General features: G+C 40.9%; 1 protein-coding gene across 1 annotated transcript; it reads left to right on the top strand.

Annotated features, from left to right (window-relative positions):
• Positions 1-864: 864 nt before the first annotated feature.
• On the top strand, positions 865-25,449 carry LOC134645486 (insulin-like growth factor-binding protein 2-B). Its single transcript, XM_063498939.1, has 4 exons — positions 865-1,222; positions 16,573-16,703; positions 21,335-21,475; positions 25,291-25,449. Exons 1-4 carry the CDS (start codon positions 865-867, stop codon positions 25,447-25,449), a joined length of 789 nt encoding a protein of 262 aa, XP_063355009.1.
• The last annotated feature ends 1,813 nt before the right edge of the window (positions 25,450-27,262 follow it).

The raw sequence follows: 27,262 nt of genomic DNA on the forward strand, positions 1-27,262 counted from the left end.
AATGCAAAGAAAAAAGCAGGATACACTTTAAAGCAAGATTATCATGTCAGTTGCAGTTCATGAGCATGGGATGTTCGGTTTCAGTGTCAAAAACATTCAACATATTCAACTCAAAGCTGATGTTGTGGACCAATGGGACGTGTCACATTGACTGTGTCCACTTTAGTTACATACCTGTAGTTTTTTGACTGTGAGTGGAAAAAGGTTATCTACATGACAGAAGTGCAGGCATGCCATATACAGACAGACAGAATTATAATTAAAAAATCCTTTGAGTAATTCTGCAGTAGATGTCAGAAGGGCTGCTTTCTGCCCTGATGACACACACACAATGAAAATAATACAAGCTGTGCTGTGTGCAGGTAAAATGGTTGAGCTACTGAGGGGGAAAAAAGAGCACTTTTGGCGACTTAGTCTTACCTTTAACTGAGTGCTAACTGACACGCAGCAAGTGAGGGAGCCAAATCACAGAAAGCGCATTGACTTTAACATTTCCCAGGAAACATCTGGTTGGACTTTGCTAGTAAGGACATGTAGATGGTGCAATTGGAGTGAAATGGAAAAACAAAAATGTTGAAAATCTTCCTCTCTGGTAATCTTGTACTGAGTGAAATTATTGCACCGGAAAGCAACTGTTTCAGTTTCTGAACCTTCTTATCAACAGGGATTTATATTTTGATACTTTCAGGGGGGAAAAAAAGACTTCTTTCTCCTCAGTCAGTTGGTAATATGAGAGCAGATAGGACCCTGTCAGCGGCACCACAGTGTTTACCCAAACACAGAGGACTGTCAGAGGATCCAGAGGTTCATGCTGTAGGGTCATTTTACCTTTAGTGGTCACTAACAAACCTAGCAAGCGTTATAATGGGCATGTACTTCTTATACGGTTTGCTTTTTGCATACATTGGGCTGCCTGGACTCTTACTTGGAGATTTAGCTTTCCGATGCCCAAGCTGCACAGCAGAGGATATGATGGCATGCAGCAAAGTCGATCCACTATGTGCAGAGATTGTGAGGGAGCCAGGTTGCGGCTGCTGTCCGGTGTGTGCCCGGCAGGTGGGAGATCTCTGTGGGGTTTATCTGCCGAGGTGCTCCACCGGTCTGAGGTGCTACCCAATTATGGATGCTGACTTCCCTTTACAGCAGCTCATTCAGGGTTTGGGACGATGTGGACAAAGAATAGATCTGGATGTCTGGGAACGTTTGAACCCGCCGGGGTATGGTAAGTTTTATGAAAAAACTGCTGCAAAGTAGTAGAATAAAGAAAGAGCATTAAAGCTGCATTAATCTGTAGTTGTTGTTTTTAATCACTGAATCACTTTTTATATTTAAATTGAATAAATTGAACAGAGAATAATTCCCCAAGTCTACATTGGCCTTACTTTTTAGACCTGGAGGATACATGGATCTCTTCCAAACCATTGTACAGGGTAGGGGTTTTACTTTTTAGAACCCATAGTGTTAAGATTTAAAGTTAGCCCCATGGCTACTTTGACAGGTAGCTGCAGCCCATCACTGTCTGGGCTTCACCTCCACTAATGGGAGCCTCTAATCTGGACTTCTTTTTTCTGCTGTTGGTGCATTTTTGAACATTTTAACTAAATTATCTAACAGATAATCTGTGGAGCTAACCATCTCGGCAATTTGTGCTTTGGTGAGGTATATTCAGTGTTTTGTCTGTTAAATGTTTCTGTGTTTGTGTAATTTAACTGTAAAGTTAATGAACACAGCTCATGAACCAAATTTGCTAGCTTTGCCTGATAGTGCTGTCATCCAAATATGTTCACTTCTTCCTCTAATAAGCCAACACAATGGTAGCCAAAATGGTGCTGAGACTTCAAAATGCAGAATCCAAAACTAAAGGCTAAGATCAAGTCAAGGGTGATGTCACATCCATCTTTTAAATACAGTACATGATATATTGTTATGTATTGAGGGGTCAAAACCTGGGATTAAGGGTACAGGGGAGGTCATTGCATATAGTCTTTACGGAGTTAGTACTCATGAGAAGTACTCATGAATCCAGACTGGATTTCTTCTGTGTCTGTCATGTTGGAGAGAGGACCTAAAAGCAGACGCGTATACAGACAGGACTGGACAGTTTATTTAGGCTGGGAGAAAAACCAAACAAGAATACAAAACAAAAGGAGCTGACATTCCAGTGAGGACGAAGGGGAACTGACACAATTTATACACATGAGGATGATTAGGGAAAGTGGAGGCACACAGGAGGGACTAATCAGGCATAATGAGTCAGGAGAAATGAAGCTGAACACAATCCACATGAGACAAGGGACTGTCAAAATAAAACAGGAAGTGTCATGCATACCAAGACTCAGACTAGGACTTGCAGGCTTGACATTAAGGCGGCAATAAACAGACAGACTGGGGGTGACAAAGGATGAAACACAAAGAGAACATGGAGACAGAGCACAGATACAAGGACAAGTGAGAGAGAGAGAGGGCGAGAGACATGACAGACAGGAGGGGACGCCAAGGTAGAAAACAAAGAGACCAGACCAAGGGAGCAGGAACATAAACCGATAACCCTTAAATAACTTGAAAATAAACTAGACACCTCTAACAATATAGCAGGGAAATTACCAGGGATTGCCAAGCTCTACCATTTCTAGTCAGAGAAACTAAACAAGAAAACAAAACAATATAAAATCCAGGTAAAATTTAACAAAATTCAAAAGGTCCAAAACACAGAGCAATATCTTAATTTCCTAGGAGTGGAAATCTAATTCATTATGATGTTAAATCACCTACATCTGCATCACCACAGCTTAAACTGACATATTCCTGTATGTGATGGTCTCTGTAGACTTGTTTTATACATCCAAAGATTGGTCCTCTGTCAAGTATCTTCTGTACTGTGCTTTAACTGAGCCTTCTCCTATATTGTCCTATACCTGAGCGTGAAGTTATAACAGAGAAGGAAAAGCTTCACTGAGAATTTGCAGAGTTAGACTACAATTTCACTGCAGAACTCTTTTAATGTCAGAAAAACCACCATCTACATAAAACATATTTGTAACTATCCCAAAAGAAACAACCCAGAAATCCTGCTGGGACAAAGAAATGTTAAGCTTTGCTATCCCACATTACAGTTATTAGGGACAAAGGGTCACTATTGATTCCTGAAAATGAATGTTGACATATGCAATGTGTTTGGCAGGCAGTGGCAGACCCACATCTGTGAGCGCAAACAAGCAGTATCCCTCTGATGAACTCTAACATGTCTGTAACCCACGTAGCCTCAAAGCTCTCGTATTGGGAATGCCTTATTTTGATGTAGGCTATTGTATTAAGGAGGAAATTTAATACACATTGAAACTTTTAAGACTAGCATTCAATCATAAATGTCTCAGTGTCTGTTGTGAGCAACAGTGTCAGTTTGTTATTGGAAAAGAGTTTCTCTGAAGAAGAAGAAGAAGGTGTGACCTATTTATATAAACTGCTTATATATATATTTATTTGTTTATCTTACGTCTCATGGCTACTGACTTAAATGGGAGGGGATAATGAAAACAAACCCATTTCCAGTCCTGCAATTTTATCTGAGCGCAGTGCACTCGGGATGGGCTCTATGCTGTGATTTATCATCTTTGGCGTTCAGATCAGTTAAAATACAAACGAGCATTGTTTTATAGGACAGGTTGCACTCTGTTAAGCTTGACTTTTCAAGCATGGCAGCTATTTAATATCAACATCTGTCTTTCTTTGTACCCTTCAACATCCACATTTCGTTAACTGCAGGAAAGATCCTGAAGTTTACACTCTCACTTTTCAGTTCAACACTTTAAAAAAAAAACAGTGTTGCTTTTTAGGATATTGTGCTTATTTGATGTGATCCTGGGTTCACATGGGTCCTTTGGGTCACTGAAATGAGCAGCACATCAGCCTGAGTAAACAGTCTAGAGTTCATAACCTCCTTGAGCTTTGCTGAGACTTTGTGCTTTCAGCAGACAAACATCTGTGTATAAATATGTAAAATGTGTTGGCTAGGGACAAGATTTTTCAGTTTCCCAGTTTCAATTTGTTGTCCAAGTAGTACTGATTAATCAACTGAGCACTTTGGTTGCATACAGGTAGGCGCTCCCTGTGAGACGGGAGCATGCTTGCCAAAGTGTGGAACGGGAAGTCTCAGCCAAGATATCCTGTACCACACTGTGGAAGCCCTGGAAGTCCACTCCAGGGCGTCAACTTGTGCTCTTTTGTCAAATCCACTGGGATGGCTTATTTAGGTAGAGTTTGTTCCATAATCTCCATGACAAGGTGGGTTATAGCATTGGTGAGAGGTACTTTTCACTCCAAAATCATAATTTTTTGAAGTGCACTATAATTGCACTGGGGTGTGTTTTAACCAGTACCAAAGACCCTTTTTAAATCAAACTAAAGTAGCTTTCAGTTCCTAAATCCAACCAGTGAGTGAATGCAGGGTTTAAAAATGACTAAGAAACATGAAGTTAAAAAAATGTGGAAAACAAAGATCACAACTGGAAGGAAACCATAACCTTCTGACTCATAAACCGGTGAGACCCCATGCCATAGACACCTCAAAATATGGATATAGCTTTGGATTTTGAAAACTAAAGCCAGTGCAGAAGTGCCTTTAGCATGCCTTTAAAGTGTCTCTTTAATGGCCACCAGGAGGGTATCTCCTGTGGTTGCAAAAAGACTCATAGACTTCATATCCGTAGAAGTCTGTGAGAAAACCACAGTCTTCTCTCACCTCTGCACAAACTGTCTTGATGAGTTTGCGGGCTCGGTCATTTAAGCTGTAAATCCAAGAAAGGAGGTCTAATCAGACTATGTTCATTAATGAATGAATGAATGAGGAATTAGCCAATCAGTGAGGAGTTTTAAGCCCACTCCCATCACCCAAAAGGAAAAAAAGAGAGATGGCAGTGGCATAGTCTTCGGAAGAGAACTTCATAGACCATCTTTCATACCATCTAAATTCCCATGCAGGATACAGCAGAGCGTAAAGATATCAGGCATGATGGTGATGATGTCAGAAAGGAGAAGTAAAGGTTGGTTGTAAAGCAGCTTACAGACGTGCAGCAGCCACAGGCTATGTTATTGTTTCTATGAAGCTTGATTTGTCAGAGCCTACCTGACTTTAAAAAGTGGCATTTGTCACTTGAAATATGTTTGCACTTTTCCAGCTTCTATGTCCACAAGCTTACAATAATCTGCTGCAATGACATTTTAAATCCAACTTAAATTCTTCCAGTCTGAAAAGCAGGGAGATATAATGATCGTGAGTGTTTCCACCTGAATTGCTTTTTTGACGGTCCAGTTGGAATGGCTCTCCGAGTATTTGGTGCACTAAGGTTTTAGTCTGGTGATGATTGTGAGCTCCAGTCTTGACATGAAACCAAATATTCCCTTCCTTTAAATTCTGGACAAAGGAAATGAATTCACTGCCTCCGATGAGGTGCTGAAGTCTATGGCAGGTGTGGAAGATCTGTCAGAAACATGGATACATCATTATGCAGCAATATTTGGATTAGCCATTAACATTTCAGCATCCACTGTATTTATGCAGGGACGATCTGTTGAGCAGCACAGAATGTTTGCTCAAAACAAATTTGCTTGACTTACTTGAAAGGCTGAAAGTCTGCACTTACACTCCACAACATTATTTTAAGTCTGCTGCTGCCAACGGTTTGGGGAATTGTACAAGGGAGAGTTTCTCTAGTGGCCAGTCAATCAGTGATTGGGCTTGGCCTGAGTGGGTTGCATCGAATCCAGCTTAAAAAACAGGCCAGAAAATGATGCATGATCTGCATTTAAACAAATTGAATTTCCATTGACATACTAGAGTTACTAGCAGTGTGTATGGTGGATACTGGATTTTAATTTTGATTTCTGCTAGCCTTCCCACAAGTATACCAGCATACTTGCTCTTTCTTTTGGCTGTCTCTTTGATAGATAGAGTAAATTTACAGATGAGGAAATAACTGAATCGATCACATATTCTGCTTGGCAGTGGTAAATAAAGTACCGGTTAAGTGCTCCAGTAAACCCAGAGAATGATTACATTTAAAACTCTTTAGATATGACTTTATGACCTAACAATACTGTGTAGAGAAACCCAGCAATTCCTTCAAGCACAATGGGAAGACCACAGAGATGAGCAGCTAAATGAAATTCACCCATTAATTAGAGCTACTTTGTTAGGGCCAAACATGTCTTCTGAGAATAAGGCCTGCTGCTACACAGTACACAGTTCTCTGAAGACAGTACAAAATCTAAATCCTTTTTCCCAGGTTTGAGGTCACACATGGCAGGTCAGTCAGTGTAGGCAAAAAAAAAAAGAAAAAAAAAAAGCCTGACTGCAGAAGAAATAAAACAGCCAGGGATTAAAAGGCAGTAAGGGGCAAGAATCAGAAAGGGTTTTATTTCCAAATGTTGAGCAGGTTTACAAAATTAGGAAATTGCTGCGGTACTTAGTGCGAAACATACTGTAACAGAAACACTTAAATAAACATAGAAATTAAAATTAAAAGTGCTAAGTAGATAGATATATACATAAATAAAGGTGATGATCAGTGCAAAAATGGAACAGATGCAGAGAAAACAGCATAGGGTCATGTGTTTGTGGTGGGTCCTTTTGTATCTGGAAGTCCTACAGGAGCTTAGCTCGGTCATTCTCGACCACCCGAGCGGGCGTGTCCCATTTTGACCTCTGGATTTCAAGGCCATACCCGGCACAGATGTTTCTGTATACTATGCTGGCCACTTGGTTATGGTGTTCCAGGTATGCACTGACTTCTAGCAGCTTGCACCTTGCTCTTATGTGCTTGATTGTCTTGGGGGCATCTTTAAACACTCTGCACCTGGGGTCTTGCCTGGTGTGGTAGACCCCAGCCTCTATGGATCTTGTACTTAGAGCTTGGACTTGGGGTGAAACCCTCCATGCATGGACAGGAGCTTCCTTGTCTTGATGTCAGTGGCTTCTATTTCCTCCTTTGGCCATCTTATTATCCCAGCAGGGTACCTGATCACCGGCAGGGAGTAGGTGTTGATAGAGAGAGAGAGAGGGAGAGAGAGAGAGAGAGAGAGAGAGAATATATATTGTATAATATACTGAGATGGATGATTGTTTGTATGCATAAACTAAAAATAAATGATTAGAGTACAGATGATGAAAATGGACAAAATTATATTATTTACAAATACGGGAAGTCATTCCATTAAGCTCATAGATGTGATGTGTGCTCTACTTGCTAGTCTGTCTATAAGGTGCAGTACTATACTGTAGCAGGTGGGGGAGCATACAGTCAGGACAATAGGAGACACCTGGCTCCATTGTTTCCTCACTTTAACACCTCTACTCGTCCTAATTTCATTTTTGATTTTTGTCCCATTTAACATGTCCAACACCATACTGTCCACAATATCTTTTTGTTAAAATAAATATTTAATGACCACCAATTTGCAATGATTAAGCTGCACTCAACCAGGAAGAGAAACTCCTGAGATTGGAATCTTTTTACTAGAGTGCTATGCACAGAAATGTGCTTGTATTATTTTTGGTGATGCAAAAACAAATGTTGTTATACTTTATTCTAATCTGAGTCTGTTTTACACTGCTGGAACTGCAGCTGATAGGACACGCAGAGAACACAGTGGAGTGTAGAACACACAGCAGGAATACCTGTTCAATCAACACCGATTTGACTTTGATCTTTGATTTCCATGTCTCCCTCATCACGCTGTGGCACCCAGTTTAAAGTTTCAGAGTTCTGATGTGTAGCTCTCAGGTTGGCAGCCAAAACCTTCCCCTAACCACAACCATGAATTAACCATTGTTTCATTATCATAACCATCTACCCCTACCCATTCATTCAACACATCGGTGGGTTGGACAGAATCATCCAATAGTGACGTTCATAAGACCACTCAGACCGCCAGTCGTCAACTGAAAAATCCCCACTGCACAAAGTACAAACCTATTTTGCACTTTCCTTGTGCTTCTGTTTATTTCTCTCTCCTTGTCTTTTCTTTGTGCCGTCGGTGGTCTTAGACTGCCCTTTATGGCCTGAAGGGGTTCCTCTGCTGAGACTTGCTGCTTCTCCTTCACTCACACTCTATGGTCTTTAATTATTCTGTGTCGATTTGTGCTGCACATAGTAGAATGTGTGAAACGTTAAAGCTATAACAGATCACTTTGGGTGGGAGTTGCATGTGGGTGCCTGCAAACCTGAGAAAACTCCCCCTGAGGTGTAAATAGCCCTCTCTCCTTCTCCTTCATATTTTAAAGCACACTGAGAAGTTGCAGCTTGCATACTGCATTACTTATCAGATTAAGATTCAGAAAACATATAAAGTTTGTCAAACATAATATTCTGATGTCTTCAGATTAAACTATGCCATAGATGCATCTTCACCAGCAACATTCTGCCTCCAAATTAATGCTCACAGCACTGCCTTTATAGCAATATATTATATATAATATACTTTAGTTCAAAGTGCAGTATACTGCACTTTGAACTAAAGTGTTTGCAAAAGGTTGCCTCTGTGTTTGCGTGTAGGCACACAGAGTGATGTTAACATTTGCTTCTGACCACCAGGCAAAAAGAAGTCCGAAGTTCATTCTTTTAATCTGTTTTTTGTTAAATCTGAGAACCTTCTCCGCCTTGCCCTACCACAGCAGTAACGTGCAGCTTCCACACTGACTGACTGAAGTGCTTGTTTAAACACTGCCTAAGCTCACAGGCTATGGAACAACAAGGCGAGGGATACTTTTTCCCCCTAAGTCTGTACAGAGTTAGTGTAATTTTACAAAAATCAGCCACAAAATTAAAATCTCATCCCTGATATTTTTTCGGTCCCTCTCACGCTGCCAAAACCACTCTGAGCAATTGCATCAACAACCGCACCTCTGGAGTTTGTGGTGGTATTCTGCACCAAAACATTGTCAACAAATAGTTTATTTGTTGGGGTTGGGGTGGGGACTCCATGAATCATCAGATTAGAAGCAGGGAGGCCAGGTTAATGCCTTGGGGTATTTTTCATGTGCTTTTTCATGATTTTCTGCATTGCTCTACTGTGGGAAAGTGCTGCTGCTGCAGAATATGGCACAATCAAGAAGTGTGTGTTTGGACTGCAAGACAGACAAATGAGCATTCGCACATCTTCAGATCACTCTCAGTGTAAAATGTAATTGTTCCCAGAACTTAAAAGATGCAAACTTGTTGCCTTCGGGGGAAAAAAAGTACAGCATACTTAGGATGACTAAGTTTAGACAACTTAGTCATTGTGAGCTTGGAAAGTTTCATGTATAGTGGGGTCTTTTATTTTGAAACGTAATTATTCGTGTGTCTGACTTCCTGCCTTGCTCATCTGCTCTGTGCATCTTGGTGTGGCTTCTCTCAAAACTAGAACTGGTCCATTTTGATTGATAAGATGGTGCATTTGATAGAGTGAAGAGCTGCTTCTGGAATACATTGCATTTGGTGACATTGTAAGCATTTTGTTGTGCTGGTATTGTCAGCTCAAAGTTCAGGGATGGAATATAAGCCTGCAGTTATTCAACACACTTATCCTAAGCTTTAATGTTTTTGGATATTAGTTGTATTTAGTAAAATCACAGATTAAAAAACAAATTTAAAAAAAAAAAAAACATGCCACACTGGCATAAAGACTATAACATGGCTGTGGCCTTTCTCTGCAAGATACATATTGGTAAGAACTGACCTAAAACCTGTTTAACAGAAGTGACCAGTAGACAGTGTTGGGTAAGTCACTTTAAAAAAGTAATTAATTACTAATTACTTGGTCAATATTGTATTTAAAATACTTATCTAATTACTGTGTCAGAAAAGTAACTTAATTACTAAATACTTCTTAAAATCCCTATAAACCTTGAGTGGGCAAACAATAGAAATTAAACTCTTTAAATAATAAATACATTTTTTTAAAGACGGAGACTCTACAGTACGCAGCGGTAGCATGTCTTCCACAATATAGCCTGCAATCATTTTTTAAGCTCACCTTCAGACACTTTCTGTGCTGCTGAAGTAAAATCAAGTTTTGCCTGCTTAGCAGGAGTTGCCGCGGTGTTATCCATGGATGATGAACAAGGATCACTCAGAAGTGTTCGTCTATGCTCTGTGTCAGGCGCTTCAGTAGATTACTCGTGCTATTAACAGCAGCCGATAGTTTTTTCTCCCCAGGACATAGCTTACATATTACTGTAATATTCTTGTCTGCTTGTTTCCGAAAAGTGAAGAGACGGGAATATGTCCATTTCATAAAACAGCCACACGCTTCAGCCGAGTCCGACATCTTCCGCTTTAGAATACGACTATGCAGCAAACTGGCGCGAAATGACGTGCAGCTGCACTACAGCGATGTTAGAGCGGCAGAGTTTACTTCTACGTTTAGAAGATAAATTATTGAAATTAAATAATGATATTCAGCGAGTTTAATTATTTTACAATGTAACGCAAGTACATTGTAAGTAACTGTAATTAAAATACCTAAAAATGAACAGTAATTAGTTACTCTACTTTTTCATTGGAAAAGTACACCCAACACTGCCAGTAGATATATTGGATCACACCACCTGCACATGAGCGTATGCATGCAACACAACTGCATAAAAAAATCTACCAAACCCTCCATGTTACTGGTCTCTTTAGCAGCGAAATGCTCTCACGCCTCCTCACCTGCATTGTTTCTCTGCTGTCTGGTGGGTTTTCTCAGATTTTTTTCCACCGTTAAACACAGTTAATGAGACCAGTAGCGGTTTTAGATACGGGCGAGACGGGCGGTTGCCCGGGGCGGCATCGTGGTGGGGGGCGGCATCACGGGCATCGGCAAAAAAAAAATTGCTCGTACTCATGCTGCCCCGACATCATGCCAGCGCATATTGGGAATGGCATAGGCACTGATCGGTTTTCTATCGCCCATTAGCTGGGAGTAACGGCGCCCTCCGTTTGCGAGGTGCACCTGCTGCTTGCGGCGCAGGGAGGAGAGGGCGGGGCAGTGGGGGATTCTCTGGCTGGCTGGAGCAGCAAAAATTACCAACTCGCAAAATAAAACAAAATAAAAACAAAACAACAAACACGAAAACACCAGACATTATGATACAGACTTATAATTTGCACCGATGTTTTTTCAAAATTCTATACGTGAAAAGTGAGCGCGAGAGCCCTCAGTGCGCCTGCTCGCTGCTGAAGTCAAAGTAAACTTTATTGTCATCTCCGCTACATACAGTCCAGTATATAGAGAGACGAGACGACGAGGCTCCAGTTACAGCAGTGCAAGTAAACAATCAATAAATATAAGAAGAGTAAGAAAATAAATATACACTTTAGGACCAGGGGTAAAGGGATCAATAACAATTTAAAATGTATATTTTATATTTTGTTGATTTAAAGTCTCACACACAACCCGTTTTTAAAGTTAAAAAAAAAGAGAAAAGAAGAGGAAGAGTGTAGCGACTTCCACAGTCGCTAGAGGCCGGGGATTGAGCCTGCCTGACGCGCTGTCAACTTTACGCAATAATGCGAGAGGTGGAATTGCTTGCTTGTTTATTAAAGTGCTTGAAAAGAGTACAGAGTAATGTTATCGGCTCGTGATTCAAACTCTTAAAACATCACAGCTCTAATGCAACAAGGGGAAAGTCGTTGGCTGCGGTCAACAAAAACTAGGGCTACCCAGCCCTCCTCTCTGTCAAAATCAAACCAGTGAATGACAGACTGACAACGCCCTCTTAATGTCACCGCTACCACCCACGTGACTCCCGTTACACATCACCATAGCAACCAAACAAATGAAAACCCAGTGATCATTAAAATTCAATACATTTAATTATGGCTCCTACAAGGAGAAACGAGCAAAAGATACAGGTAAGCAGATGTGTCATTGGATAATGGCAGGTCATGTATCCTAAAACATTAAGAATCAGAATACTTTCTTAATCCCTAAGGAAATTATGTGGGTTACAGTTCCTCCAAGAAGAAATGGTAAAAATAGTAACAGTAACAGACTAAACTCCAAACAATATATACAATAATATAATATTAATTAGTCAGTGTCAATTGTTGATTTGTCCTGTTCCCATTGTATGACGAATTATGATGTCTGTTTAGTAGCCGTTTGCATACTATGCATACTCTCTCTCTCTTCATGTGTGTGTGTGTGTGTGTGTGTGTGGGGGGGGGGGGGGCGCCAGAGGGGGTGTTCGCCCAGGGCGCCAAACAGGCTAGGACCGCCACTGAATGAGACGCTGTGAAAAAGTGAAGCCGCAGGTCATACGTCTTAATTAATGGCATCAAGTATATTTAGTAAAGCCTCTGAAGAAACTGAAGAGTTGGGCATCAACTGAAATGAGTTTTAAGGTTATTTCTTAAACGCAGTTTTTAAATAAATGATAAATATTCTTGAAGCAATCACATATAAACAACATTCTGGGGGTAAGTTTACAATGAATATATCAGCACTCGAGAACCTGTTTTGAAAAATAATTGACTTTGACCTTTTTGCCTCTTAAGCCTGACAATCAGTGTAGAAGCACCAAAAGTTTCCTGTTAACAACTACAAAGGCAGCTTCATTGCTTAAAATGACACGCAGCCACATAGAAGAGTTGAAAGAGCGAGCTTACTGTAAAAGGTCTGAAGGGGATCTTCATTATTCTGTTTCTTTTTGTACATTTGCCAGCTGTAAAGTGTTTGAAGTGGTTGGGGCTTAAGGGGAACCATTTACAAAGACAGTGGGTTTAAAGTAGTGAGAGGCCACTTTCTTGGACGTCAAAGCCCAGTCAAGTATTTGAGACCAGCTCTGCTGTATATGATAACAGGACAAATACATTAATGCTAAGCAACTCTGGAAAGACATTACTCATTCTGTGCTATGAGAGGACTGTGAAAGCTTCACATAGAGGCAATACCCAAAGCCAACACTGCAAACAGCTCGAGACAAGTAGTTTCTATGGCGCTGAAGACAGAATCAACAACACAGTATTGTGATGACAGCTGTTGGCTAAAGACAAGTTTGGGTTTTTTCTGCTTGAAAATGCAGTCATGAGTTCCTATAAGTGTCTATAGAGGCAGTTCAAACACAACCGCAGAAAATTGTTTACAAGCTGTGTATCTACCTTATTTAACTCAACCACAACACAGCATTCCTGCTGCATTCACTTTTGCATTGCCAAGGGGAAATAATGCTTTACATTACCCATCCATCCATTTTCTTCCACTAACATTTATGTTGTGAAGCTATTAAATGCTTTTATGTGTTTCTGACGGCAGATATGATTTCTTTTTAAAAGCAAGCCCTTGCTTGATGTGCCCTGCAAAACCTTCCCAAGTCAAAGATTCCTTCGCAGTTTATGAATATCTTAACAAAACTTGGAACAAAAGTCTGAATTTGTATGCTGAAGTGGAGTTTGGAAGCTTTTACATGTAGTCAACACTGACAGATTGTAGGGAATTTAATTTGACCGCTTGAAACTTGAGGACTCATTTGTGGTCACAGTCTGTCCATGTGGAGCGCACACGTGAATCTTTCCAATCTCGATAAGAAGATGACATTGGATGGATTACAATGAAATTTGGTCCATCCATCCACCTATCCACTTATTCAGTTTTGTTTACAAGCCAATGGATGTTTTTGCTGGTCTAAGGTCTTCCCCAGGGTTTCCTCTTGGTTGGACATCTCACTTTGGAAGCACGCTAGAGAGATTCCCAAACAACCGCAGCTGGCTCCCTTTGATATAGAGTATCAGAGGCTTTACTTCCAGCCCCTCTTGAACAACTGAGCTCTGCCTCACTGTACTATCCCAAACCACAAAACTGAACACTTTGGCTTCTCTCAGAAATTCTGTCCGTAGAACTTATGAACATAATTGTTGACAAAGGGCAGCCTTGGCAGGGTCTATGGCCATCGTCCACCATTTGCCTTCATGTACTGTGTTAACTGACATGATATGCAAAACTAAATGAAAAACTAGCCATAATTATTGGTATCCTTTTCCTTTAGAAAAAAAACCAGGTCCCTGACACTGGACAGTGCTTCTCTGAAGAATGTCTTGGAGATCATCTAATTTCATTGTTCTCATTTCATTGTGTCCCAGATGCATCAAACTGAGCCTCTTCCATGTTTTATAGTGGGGGTGGGGTTCATTCTACATTCCTCTGTGACCAAAGAGCAGATGTGTCTTACAAAAACACTTCCAGAAGCATTGTGACTTGTCATCTTACATTTTTGCTAATTTCTATCAACTTTAAAATGCTTTCTTTCCAAATAAGGATTTTCTTCCATGGAGGACACTTTCATTCAGGACGCAACATATGATTTGACAAGACCCTTTAGTACTATGAACCCAGGGGTTAGCTTCCACGTACCTATTGAACCTTTCCTTGGTCCTTTTTCCACTGCTCAGACTATCTTCCTGATTAACCTGGAGTCAGTTTTTTACTAGGAACACATCTAGAGAGAATGGGTACTGACCTTCAGATTTCTAGTAATTCTCCCAACCTGATTTTCACTGGAAAGTCAGGCTGCATGGAAGTTAGTATTAGATTCCATTACAGCTTGTTTTATTTCCATTGTCCTGTTGTGTCTGTTCTCTTGTGGTTCACACAGTGACACCAAACCGCACAATGAGTACTTCTCATTGTGTGATATACACAGGAGTACTATAGGTTCAGTGATTGTAGGAGTGAAGACAGTGGTGGTAGAGCGCTGTCATTTGGGAAACTATGAACACATTTTTATGATAGCATGTTTCTTACATGTTAAATGTTGGTCCTTTTAAAATGCTTCTTTCATCCAAAGTCTCGTATAATCAGGATCTATCCTATCACAAAGACTGCATGGTATGATACTAACCCAACATAACACTTTGCTCTCAGGCTTCAGGCTCACTTGTGGTTCCCTGACTTTCTAAAAGTAGACTGGGCTCTAAAAGTAGAGCCTTCAGGTATCAGACCCCTTTCCCATGGAAACAGCTCCCAGTCTGGGTTTGAGAGACAGACACCCTCTCTACTTTTAAGGCTAGGGTTTATACTTTAAGCTTTGCTTTCTGGTAAAGCTTAAGTCTGGATCAGGTGACCCTGAACCATCCCGTAGTTATGCTGATGCTGCTGGGGGACTTCCCATGATGCACTGAGCATCTCTTCTTCCCCTTTGTGGCCAACTGCTTCTCCATAGGGGATTAACTGATTTGGGGTTATCACTCTAATATAGTAGGATCTTTACTTTGTAATACAGGTGGAGTACAAAGTGCCTTAAGGCAAGTGTCTATGTAAACTGATGCTGCATAAAATAAAAATTAGCGTAATTGTGTTGAAAACATTTGTTGGTCAAATCATTTGCTTTTGTTTTTTAGTTATGATTTATTATTGTTTTTCTTTAATTGCTTTAATTTTCTTTCAAGAGGAAATTTTCAAATTTGCCAAAAAGGGATTTGTAAGACACAAGTTTCTAGCAACATAGAAGCCAGGCTTACTCATTTTGCACACCTGGCAGAGCGTGCACCGGCACACATGAGCACAGACACATTCAGACAGTGCCATGGCATGTGTAAGGAGCTCCCGAGGTTTGGGGGAAGGCTTCCCTCTCAGGCTTGATTTACAACCTCTTCTGCTTCAGTGCTAATTACAGACACACACGGTCTTACACAAATACACACTCACACACACCCACAAAGCCTCTGGCAGGAAAGTTAGATGCCATAAAAAATCCTTACTCAGCATGAAAATCCTTCATCAGATGTGCATTCTCACGAGTCTGGACTCACCTTCACTGACTGCCAGTCTAGCTCAGGACTATAATTCATGACTGTTTTGACTGCTACGCTGATGAAAGTCCATTCAGTTTTAACCCCCTGATGTAGTTCTGTTTTAAAGTTACAGTCATCAGCATCGTTAAATTCACTGTCTGCATCTGCCCTGAATGACCTCAGTGAACTGTTTTGTTGTTTGTGCTTTGTTTCTTCTGTCGCCACCAAATGATGAACATACTTTGCTATAACAGTCAGCAGGAACCGCTCTCACAGAGACCCCCACTGCTCAGTGGAGTTCAGTATTTAAACCTAAATGGGCTGGATGTAGCACTTCTCCATTTCACAAAAAACATCTTAGCACGGTTTGGTCCACACAACTGCTGGCTGCACAGAATTAGTCACATGAAGCAGGAGGGACACAGGATGCCTTGAGGACACAGAATGACTTTGTCCTTTAATTCTAGGATTAAGACAACTTTTCAAAGGGCCTGTTATTAGATAAATAATTGCTTTTAATAGTAGCTTTGATTACTGAATAGATAAATATAGATGAGTCTTGAGCATTTTAGTAAGCACAGATGTTGCACACACTAAAAATTGTGAGGCAATTTTTAGTGTGTGCAACATCTGTTTGTTAACTAAAGAAACCACAAGAATACTTTCATACTCAAACAAGTGACTCAAAATAAGGTTTTCTAGGAACCTAACAAGTATTGAATGTTACGCGAGGATTGAAACCAAAAAGCCATGAAGTCTGAATGTTTATCTGGATATATGCTACACATTAACTACATTTGCTTTGTGTGTTTATTTGCTGCAGAGGTGCATGGGACTGAAAATCCACTCACCGGGAGACCGCCTCTAAACCCATGGATTTGGCAGAAGACTGCCCTCGAACAACACCTTCAGGACCGTAGAACAAGGATGAAGATAAATCAGAGAGTATCTCAGGTCAGGGTTAAACCTTTTTCCTATAATTTAGCTACAGGTAACAATTCAGGGTTCATTTCACTGGGATTTGTTTTTGTAGACTAACTGATAACCTGAAGTATACTGGCTCCATGTCTGACATAATTGGATCCACAAGTTATTATAAATCGTACGAGCAAAACTGTTGTAATTATATACTGTAACCTCCCCTGCAGCTCATCTGCCTGACATGGAAACACAGAAGCATGTCGTTAAAAAGAAACACCTGAAAAGAAAAAAAATAATCTCAGCAGTGTGTAATGTAGGGGCCTATTCGCTACCTGCCTATGTTACATCTTCTTTCTAGGCCTACAAAAGATAATCATTACAGGATACAGCGAAATGTTTGCCCATCAACAGCAGCAGTGACACAAGGTCAAAAATGTGCTGTGTGAGCAATAATGTCTGGTACAGTGGTGCCCTCCTCTGGGCACTGTTTCACTCAGACAAACAGATTAATATGTGCACACAATAAACACACACTCACTTTTTAATCCTTGACATTCTCTATATTTTTATGCATTCTACAGGCCCAGCTCAATCTCAGTTCTTAGCTTACTTGGTAAGCTCCACATTTTCCACCCTGTACCATGCTTTAATACAAGCACTCATTTATGTGCTTTAATAGAAACTATGAATGTTGAAAATACATCAGTTGATATGAGCTGAGGTGACAGTTACAGTGACATCAGATTCTTAATGCAACGACTATTTGTTTGTAGGGAAATTCTTTGTATGGCTTCGGCAGCTGAAGGCCTTGTGTTTGAAATGCTTTCAAACATAATGAGGCATTTCCACTCTGATGATTTACTGATGCGTTTGTTAATTAAATATAAAGTTGCAGAAGCAACAGTGCCTATATATTTAGCCACGCGCGTCTTCAGTAACTGCTCATAATGAGCACCTTTACTATGAAAAGTGATCTTGTTTTGCTCGCAACAGTGGAGTGGCAGTTGGCAGCTTGATGCAGTCTTTACATTAAAACCCCGCCCCCTTCTATTCTTTAGCACTCACTCATCATTTCACAGTGTCAAATGCAACACCGCAAAAAATTAAAACAGTTCCTAGAAAGTCGTCAATGGGCTGGCGTACAAGCACACATATCCTGTTTCATGCAAATGAGCTTGGGCCCAAAGGGGGCTACGCATATAGACGCCCATATATGTCTCAATAAGACAAACAATGATATGCTTTTGCTCATTTTCTCCCTCATTTAACAACCTCGCTTGCAGCCAAACAAAACAAAATACACCAAGAAATAATAAGTGGGGCGGTACAATACAATGTCAAGATCATTAGAAGCAACAAAGGAGACAGTGCAGTAAAAGGAGTCGTGCAGCTGGGCAAGGGGAGGGACAGATGACTAGTGTTGAGTATATGCACTTTGTTGTGAATAGTCATTGGAGATCATAGGGCTATATGCTGAACACAGGCTACACTGTCAGAGCTCGGGTTGTGCCAGATTTCTCTCTCTTTTTGTCTCTCTCAATTTTCTTTTTGACAAAAATAAAAAACAGTGATGGCCATGCTCATTAAGTACAGTATGCAGACATGTAAGAGGGAACCAGCCCATTTTTATAGAAGAACATACCAATGGGCCAGTCTGTGGCTCCACAGTAGAGGGACACAGGGAAGAGTGGTGTCCATAACTTCCAAAGCCAATAACAAAATGTAAGGAGCAAAGATATAATGTATCCAACTTAATTCATAAAGATTAAATTACTGCAATCCAATAATCCAATAACAAGTATAATAGTCAGGTTCTCATCAGTGTACCCTAGTTCCCTAACACATGATGTAGACCTCATTAAGCCAGCTCACTCATATTCCAACATAGGCTCAAGTAGCATTGGGTGCCTAGGCTGACCTGGAATCAACCACTGATCCAATGTTGCTACTAGACTATCCAGCTGTTATTTGTTGACTGTTGACCTAATGAGAGAGGTTATATGCAACAAGTGGGAATTATAGAAGAGCCCAAGACCAAAGATCCACTCTAAGCAAGAAGCACCTGGTACTTCAGTGCTCTAACATCTGTAAAAGAAAGCTACTGCTGAAGATAGTGATTCAGCGGCTACAGCGCACTGGGAACATACTTAGCGGTATGCACATAATGAGCCAACCCTGATAAAAGAGAGCAGTGATAATGTACTTTGGGATGACTAACCAACTAGAATGACAGACGCTTCTATGGAGCTGAGGTTGAAGATTGTCGCCTCATGGTATGCCCACAACCAGTTGACTGCTGCTGATTCCTGATAAGGCCGTCCCCAAACTGCAGCCTTTTTGACCTGTTTTTTTTTTTAATTTCATTATCCATAAACTAACATTTAGAATTGTGGTCCTTGCAAGTAAGATGATGATTTCTCCAAAGGCCCATCCAGAGTGTGCTCTGAACTGCAAGGGAACAAGTATGCAGACAGACCCAGCCAAAGCTCAGAATGAGCAATAATCAAAGAACATTTGGGACAAAGAGACATAATACGATATCAACACCAAGTGGCTGATGGACCTAAGAGCAGACCATAGCAACCTCAAGAATCAGTAAACATTTCAAAGGCAGACATCCAACAAGCCTCAAGAATGAAGAGCTGAACAGCACCAGGACCTGACATGAACCACACCTACTGGCTAAAGAAACTAATGGCACTCCATGATCTCCTGGTTATGGTCTGCTAACAGCAGGCACTCATCCAGACTCACTAATGTAGGGCAGAATAATCATGCTCATGAACAATCCCCACAAGGATATTGACACCATCACCAGCTACTGGCCAATTATTTGCCTCTACACAACACTGAAGCTCCTCTCAGGCATTATAGCAATCAAGATAACTAGCCACATGACTCAACACATAAGTGCAGCTTAAAAGGATCAGAGCACCAGCTACTGGTTGACAGAGCATAAACCAGGATTTTAAGACCAGGCAGGCTAACCTGAGGCCCACTGGGATTTACTACAAGAAAGCCCACAACTCAGTGTCCCACACATGGATTGTGGAGTGCTTGGCACTGTACGAGGCTAACAGTGATAACTGATAACATTCATCAGGAAGTACATGGGGCTGTGGAAGAGAACACTATAGACCCATTCCAGGCAATTTCACAAGTTACCATCAAGTGCAGGATATACCAAGGTGACGCGGTTCTGCATAGGCCTCCCCCTAAACCAGCTCATAACAAAGAGTGAACACAGATATACTGTAGATTCAGGAGTGGTGAAACTATCAGCTGTCAGTCATAAGTGAGTGAGACATGAATTTACTGATCCACCTACTTGGGGTTAACAGGGGGATTGAAGAGGATTAGAACACTATTATGGAAGACCAAGGCCCTGCATGGGATGTACCATAAACAGATAGAAGATGTGGCTAAGATAGTGTAAGGGTACATCTGTACCATATATAGATTAGAAGTCTGTAACTCCCAATCGGAGATACCACCACAGGATGTTGAGAACAACAGTGCAGTGGGACTTTGAGTTCCAGACAGACAAGCTGCTGGCCAACCAATCAGACATAGTGGCGGTTGACAATGAAGACCACAATTTTAATAGATGTGGCAATCTCAGTGGACAGCAACATCAGGAAGAAGGAGCACAAGAAAATAAAGACGTGCCAGGAACAACTGGAGCAGACGTGGAGGTTAAAGTCCTAAGTGGTAATAGAAGCATTAGGAGCTGAACTCCCAAACTGGAAGAGAAACTCCAGGCACATCATCGGATCAGTCGTGGTGACAGGCTGCAGTAAAGAAAAAGAAAAAGATAAAGCCTATTACACCAAACCACTTCTGTAAAAGGGGTGTCTAAATTACAACTTATGGACTGCTTGTCCAATCTTGAGACATCAATCTCAACACGAGTCTTTCAAGGGCACACATGGGCAAAATACAGCCCAGAATCAGTCCAGGGACCATCTTAATCTGGCCACTAACATCCCAACATGTAGGAGCAGGGACTCTGCTCTGAAACTAAAAGTTGTCTTTGACATGTTGGTTTATGTATGTCTTTATTAGGAAAAAGAAAAGGAGTCTAACACAGAGAGAGAGGGCTTTTCATCCATATGTTCAGATGCCAGATAAGGTTCGTGGCAGACTGTGCCTCCTCCCGCTCCCTTCTCTCATCCTCAGCCAACTAATCATAAGAACAGACCCCTTTGATCCCACGGGTAGACTGGCACTCGGTGTATGTGTCTGCATTACAGTGCACACTTGAATACACTGTAAATGTGCAGAACAAGAAGAGTAAGTACAGGAAAAGTGTGCTGAGAATTTTGTGCGTGTATGAAAGCACAGGTTTGTGTGTGTGTGTCTGTGTGGTCATGGTCGTGTCCACCAGTTGAGTTAAGCAGCCCAGTCAGTTACGTTCCGCTCCGGCAGACTCACATCAATAATATTGGCTGAACTGTACCTATAAATGTGTATATTTGTGACATTTTTACATACACAGATGTATTTTATTTCACTGTTCGTTTTTTTTGTTGGAGAACATTTTGCTCGGCCTCCAGCACAAGTCAAATTTAACCTACCTCTCTTTTTTGCCTTGCCTAAAAGTGACTACAGGTGTATTTGTACATGTTGATTACTTACTGTTATTTTTCTCCCTCATCATGTAGAGTGCCTGTCAACAGGAGTTGGACAGGGTCTTAGAGGAGATTGCTAAAATGACTTCAGAGGATAACAGAGGCCCACTGGAGAACCTGTATGAGCTCAAGTTTCCAAACTGTGACAAACATGGACTGTATAACCTCAAGCAGGTGAGCTGCTGGTAGAGCGCCTGTCCTACGTCACATTATTTTACAAAAGAGAACATTTGGGTCAGATAAATTCACAAAAGACCCATCCATGATATATATGTATGGTAAGACTTTTCAGGTTTTTGTTATTTTATGTTTTAGATTCTTACAGGATATCATTTGAAGCATAATAAAGAAAAAATTGAGACTTCCCATTGACGAGAGGGTAGACATAAAAGGAAGAAAGAAATAGCCCTTGTTGCAAAAAGCCTGCCAAACAATGCTGGAAAACCTGAGAAGCAAACAAAAAATATCTGCAAATTTGGTCAAGTAAATATAAAAAAATGGTTTTAGATGATCTTTTCTTCAAGTTAAATTCCAGTAGAACTTTCTGTGTCTGTGGACCTCAGCCACCCGTGTGTCAAACTGATGTTACTTTCTTTTAAAGGATAATTATTGGTCATGTCAGCTGTCTTCAGCTAAGACCGAGAATCCAAGCATGAACATGATGCATCAGGTCATGAGTGCAACCAGCAGGATGATGGGCTGCTATTATTTAGTCTCTCAGGGTCAGACTGTCAGTGTGGATTCCACTGATATCTTTACAACAGTATAATTGACTGCCTCTCCAGTGAGTTTCTTATTCCACATATTGTCCAGCCTTGATGTGGTCAGTGTAGCCAAACTGCTGTAAGCTGTGACTAGAGTAGCTTTCTACTTTAAGATCGATCTGCCCCAACAGCAACTGGCAAGAGAGCCAGGCACTGGCAACAAAATCTCAAAAAGGATATTAGTTAAGTTACTAGAATTGAGAACCTTTTTGATCACAAGCAGAAGCAAAGATGTTTAATAATGCGAGTTTTATGATACACATCTTAAAGCCATGTCTTAGACTCCTGGTTGGGGGTTGTTGTGTGATGAGTCCATCAGTCACCTTACCTAAATGCAATCTATTGCATATTTATGTTCATCCTCTCACTGGAAATCAGACTCAAAAGAGATGATAGAAGGTTATACTGTTATGTATTTACTGCTGGGTAATGTGTCAATCAGCATTACCCTACACACTCATTGGTACTTGCTTCAATCACCGAACTGGAAGTTGAGAAAAGTTTAAAAAAGTTTATCTTGGGTACCAAGCAGTTATCTTGCCAGGTTGAAGGTGCCATATGTCATTCAGTTTTTATGATCTCTGTTCACCTTGAATTAATTCCTGCATGGACACAGCCTAATGTGGTAGCATTTTCATTTAATTTTGCATACAGGTATCCTGGAATAGGATTCTTGAACTGAATGCCTGAGCAGAAAGGCACAACAAAGAATATATTTTTGAGGAAACTTTCATCCATCAAGGGGAAATCTAAATTGCTGCTCCCGTTGTTCAGAAAACCAGGTCAAAACTATCTTTCATTCCTCAAACCATCAAAACTCTGAACATGTGCAACACATACTGGTATGCCCAAAATGATCTCTAAAATGCAAGGAGAGTGCAAGTGACTGAGTATTGTGTTCTTATGGCTTATTTTGATGTGATTCTGTTTATGGGGTGTATACAAATGTCAGGTGAGTTACGCTGCAAGCTCCATGGGGACAAATAAATCTATCTATCTATTTTTAGAGTAACAATCTCCTGTAAATCCGTAACCAGTTTGAAGGTGGGAACAGAAGGTAGCAAGCCCAAACAGGTCACCTTTGTTGTCCAAGTGCCTCGCTTTCCAGGCTTTGCCCAGGGTAGTCTAAAAGTTCAGTTTGAGAGACATCATTTCTTGACCAGTTACCCTTTTGTTTATCAAATCTTCCACTGCTGAGCACCATTTACAGTGCTCAAAGCAGCACTCTGCTTATACAAAAAGCCAAAGGACACAGAAGACACAGATTATACAGTTGTGGCCACATTTCAGTTTCAGAATGGCAATAAAATCTTTTACAGTTATTGTTAAGTAAAACTGAAAATCATAGAAAATTACAAACCCACCAAACCAAATGAAAACACTGGTGTCTAAGCAGTGTTTCACATTGTTCCACTGAATTTCACGCCTCATCCTTCATTTGAACTACTCAAAAAAACCAACAAAAAACATTCTCGTCATTGGACTAATTCCATTATTCAGATCTACTCACATGTACTGTAAACTCGTTTGTCATCTTTGCTGAATAATACGAACACTGAATCACGCATCAAGAAACTCACGAGTTTCACAATAACGGCCACACCCCAGTCAGTGCTGTCACAGCAGGTGTTTTCCATCTGCTGTCAAAAAGCAGCACACCTGCTGTGACATCACTCGTACGGTTCCTGCTATTGCTGTGACATGTTTTGGTGATTCAGCCCATAGTGAGCAGATACATGGCGGTTTTATGCTCTGTGGGATTTGCTGGTGACTTACTGTTTCGTGGTGATCTGTAACACAAGACCATAACAAACTCAAGTGGTTGCAGATGTCAACAGGTTTTAAACTTTGCTGGTGGTTCTTGTAAGTAATGACCGCTGACTTTGATGATGGGAAAGAGCTTCTGTGGCTTTCGGTATCGGTGGAGATACTTGTGCCTATACATGTGTAACGCATTAAAGTTTTGAGTGCATTTATGTTTCCTCCTTCGCTTTTCACATTTTCATTTCAGTTCCTCAGACTTTCTTTTTGGTTTTTCCTCTTTCACCCACGTATTACTTTGTGGGGTTTCCCCTCTCTTTTCTCTCATTGTCTGAGTCACACTCACACAATTCCTTTGTATCAGACTGGCAAAATCACCCTGGCAAAAGTATAACTTCCTATCACTCCTGCCACCTGCCTCCTCCCCCTGTCTTTTTTCTTAATAAACTCTCACACCCGCCTCTTCCTTGGCGCTCTGCTCTTAAACACACACACAAACGCACAAATGCATGGGGAGATGTTGTCATCATGAATGAGGCAACAAGCTTCTGAGCTCAAGGTTACAAGGCAATAAAACTGTTTGGCGTACTTCATGGGAAGACTTTTGTTAAGCCGAGGAACGAACTGTGCTTCCGACTGGGGGCTTGAATTTGTATTATGCCCATCCATAGAAATCAGACAGGGGAGGACAAACAAGGTCACATATCCAGTGTTTTCTTACGAGGATAGTAGAGCAGAAAAGAAGATTTGAATAGGCGCCACCGTTTCCTAAAGCAGGGCTCTCAACCACTCAGCCAATTTTCATCACCGGTCACAAACAACAGCATTGTTTTGGACTAGAGTCCACGGTTCCCAGGGAGGAACACTGTACCTCCTCAACACTCGGCTCCCTTTTAGAGTTGTCCCTCCTTGTCGCGCGGTAATTACTGTAACTGTCACTTTTTTTGTTCTTTCTCATCGAAGGAAGAAAATGGAAAGTCTTTTCTTTCCCCCCAGCTCTTCATTCTTTTCGCCGTCCCCTACCCGGCCGCCCCGCACGCGGGGCGTAAACTGTGTCCACTTCAATTACGACCTCATTTCAGGGGGTTGGGGGGGGAAGGGCAGGCTCTGCGGGGGAGCTAGTCTGCTGGCATGCCTCCGTTTGTGCGTGTATGTGTGGGAGTGTTTGCGATCACATGTGTGGCTGTGGATGGGTTGTGTGTTGTGTGTAGGGGGCATAACCTGAGGACAGGCTGTTATTGGGTGAGTGTTGTCCCACCCGAACCACAGTCCTCACTCTCATCCAATGACCCCCCGCCGCCAGAAGATCCTCGCACACACACACACGAACACAAATCTCAAGCCACCCTACGCCATGCTTCATTAATGCATCCCCTGCTTTCACTGTGTTTCCTTACCCTCCCGCCTCTTTTTTCCCAGTGTTTTCCATCTTGCCTAGTTTGTGTTTTTCTTCTCTCCTTCCAGTGCAACATGTCCACCCACGGCCAGCGGGGAGAATGCTGGTGTGTTGACCCCTTAACAGGAGTCCAGATACCAGAGACACCTAAAGTCAGAGGGGATCCCAACTGTAACCAGTTTCAGGAGGTGCACAGAGCGATGCCCACTGCAGAAGCATCTCACTAGCACACCATCACAATGGGGCTGGGTTTTCTTCACGATTCCAAATTTATGAGGCTTATTCATCAAAGGGTGATGACTAAGCTCATACTCGTATGATATAATACTTTTTTAGGAAAGTGGCTTCAGTAAAAGAGCATAAATGCAGAGTGAACTACAGTATTTTTGCTGGTAAATGGACATTTTTCAGCAGTATGATATGTATTATAATCCACTCAAACTACAGTGCTCATTCTAGTCAAAAAACATGTCAGTCATTGCATAAGCAACAACAGTTCGAGGCAGGGGGACATAAATACATTCTGATGTGTGTTAGGCTTAGGGTCGTCACCAAGTTAGATCATGATAAGTGTCCATCTAATACTCACAGACAAAATCTGGATTTCCTTTAATATTCATCCTCAGTGTCATTATAACTTCTGAAAATAACATGCTGAGGTCTTTAAATGATAGGTGGTTCCCCATATTCATTAGCTTGTTATCAGCTCTGTCAGTCCATCATTCTGGTGATTTTCAGCTAATGTACAGCTGTCCGAAAATAAAGCTTTTTAAGGAATATAAGGCAAATATATAACTTTTATGGCTACAAGTAAAGAGGTCATTCAGAGACAAGAAAAGCAAAATAAGCTAAAAGGGGCTAAAATGGTTTGCAATGCTAAGGGGAACTGCAGAGTTAGCTCATTTTCTGTGTTTTTTTTTTCATTATAAGAAAGCTCTTTGACATACACCTAGTCTGGTGAAATCAGCATAAACCTGTTAAATATATAGACTTTCAGCCTAAACCTACTAAGGATTTTATCTGCATTTAAATGTCTCATGTAGGATCTCAGTAAGTGCAGTTAGTCTTTTTTAAGAGACTAAATATTATATTGGTTGTGCCTCCATATCAGAAGTCTTACACTGCTCAGTGATCGAAGCCCAAAGCTGGCAATTTCAGAAATTGAAGATGAGAGTCTACCATTATAATTACTGTCTAAGAATCAACCAATAAGAATGGAGCATTAAAATTCTAAACTTACCAGCTATCAAAGAGAATAAATGAAAAACTAAACGTGCAAAACAAAATGTTTGTGCTTCTGATAGAGCAGAAAATGCAGCTGAATTGTGATAGCAAAAGCTTGTTTGTATGATGCTTCTACTAGCTGTTCCCACAACGGTGTCATGGTGGACAACCCCACAACAGGGATATAAACCTCATTTTAAATATTGAGCCACATACAGCCCACTTTGATCTTAAGTGTTAAGAATTGGGGTCTTTGCTGGGCCATTTCTGGCCCACAGGCCTTATCTTGACACCCCTGGTCTACAAGCATCAGACTTGATGTCCCCCTCCAATTTATTCCGTCCATATCGCACAGTTGTAGCTCGCAATGAGCAGCAATGAAATCCTAGTGTGCTGGTGCCTTTAGACTCACAGTGTAGCATTTTGGATAACTTTACATTTATGTTTATTAATCTACACTGCTACTGTTGCATAAATCAATAAATTATTATTAATTTATATAAATATAATGAATGACACAGATTAAATGTTATTCTAATAGCAAAATGGGGACAAACCCCCACTTTTTCTTTAGCTGAGTGGAGAATCTTTGAATCGCTGAAGATGATGTGTATACTATCTATACTCATACATATTTTAGCAGTAATACTTGGTGAACACTGTTTTTTATGATACTTTACAAGTAGATAATTAAGTTTTTATTTCAAGTAATGCTTTCTCTGATTACCTCTTGCAAAATTTCATGTTGATGTGCCTTTGTACTTTGCAAAATGAAATAAAATGCTCTGCCCTTGACTGGAACAGACTTGTTTGCAG

The sequence above is a fragment of the Pelmatolapia mariae genome, linkage group LG16_19, assembly GCF_036321145.2.
Source record: "Pelmatolapia mariae isolate MD_Pm_ZW linkage group LG16_19, Pm_UMD_F_2, whole genome shotgun sequence".
NCBI lineage: Eukaryota > Metazoa > Chordata > Actinopteri > Cichliformes > Cichlidae > Pelmatolapia > Pelmatolapia mariae.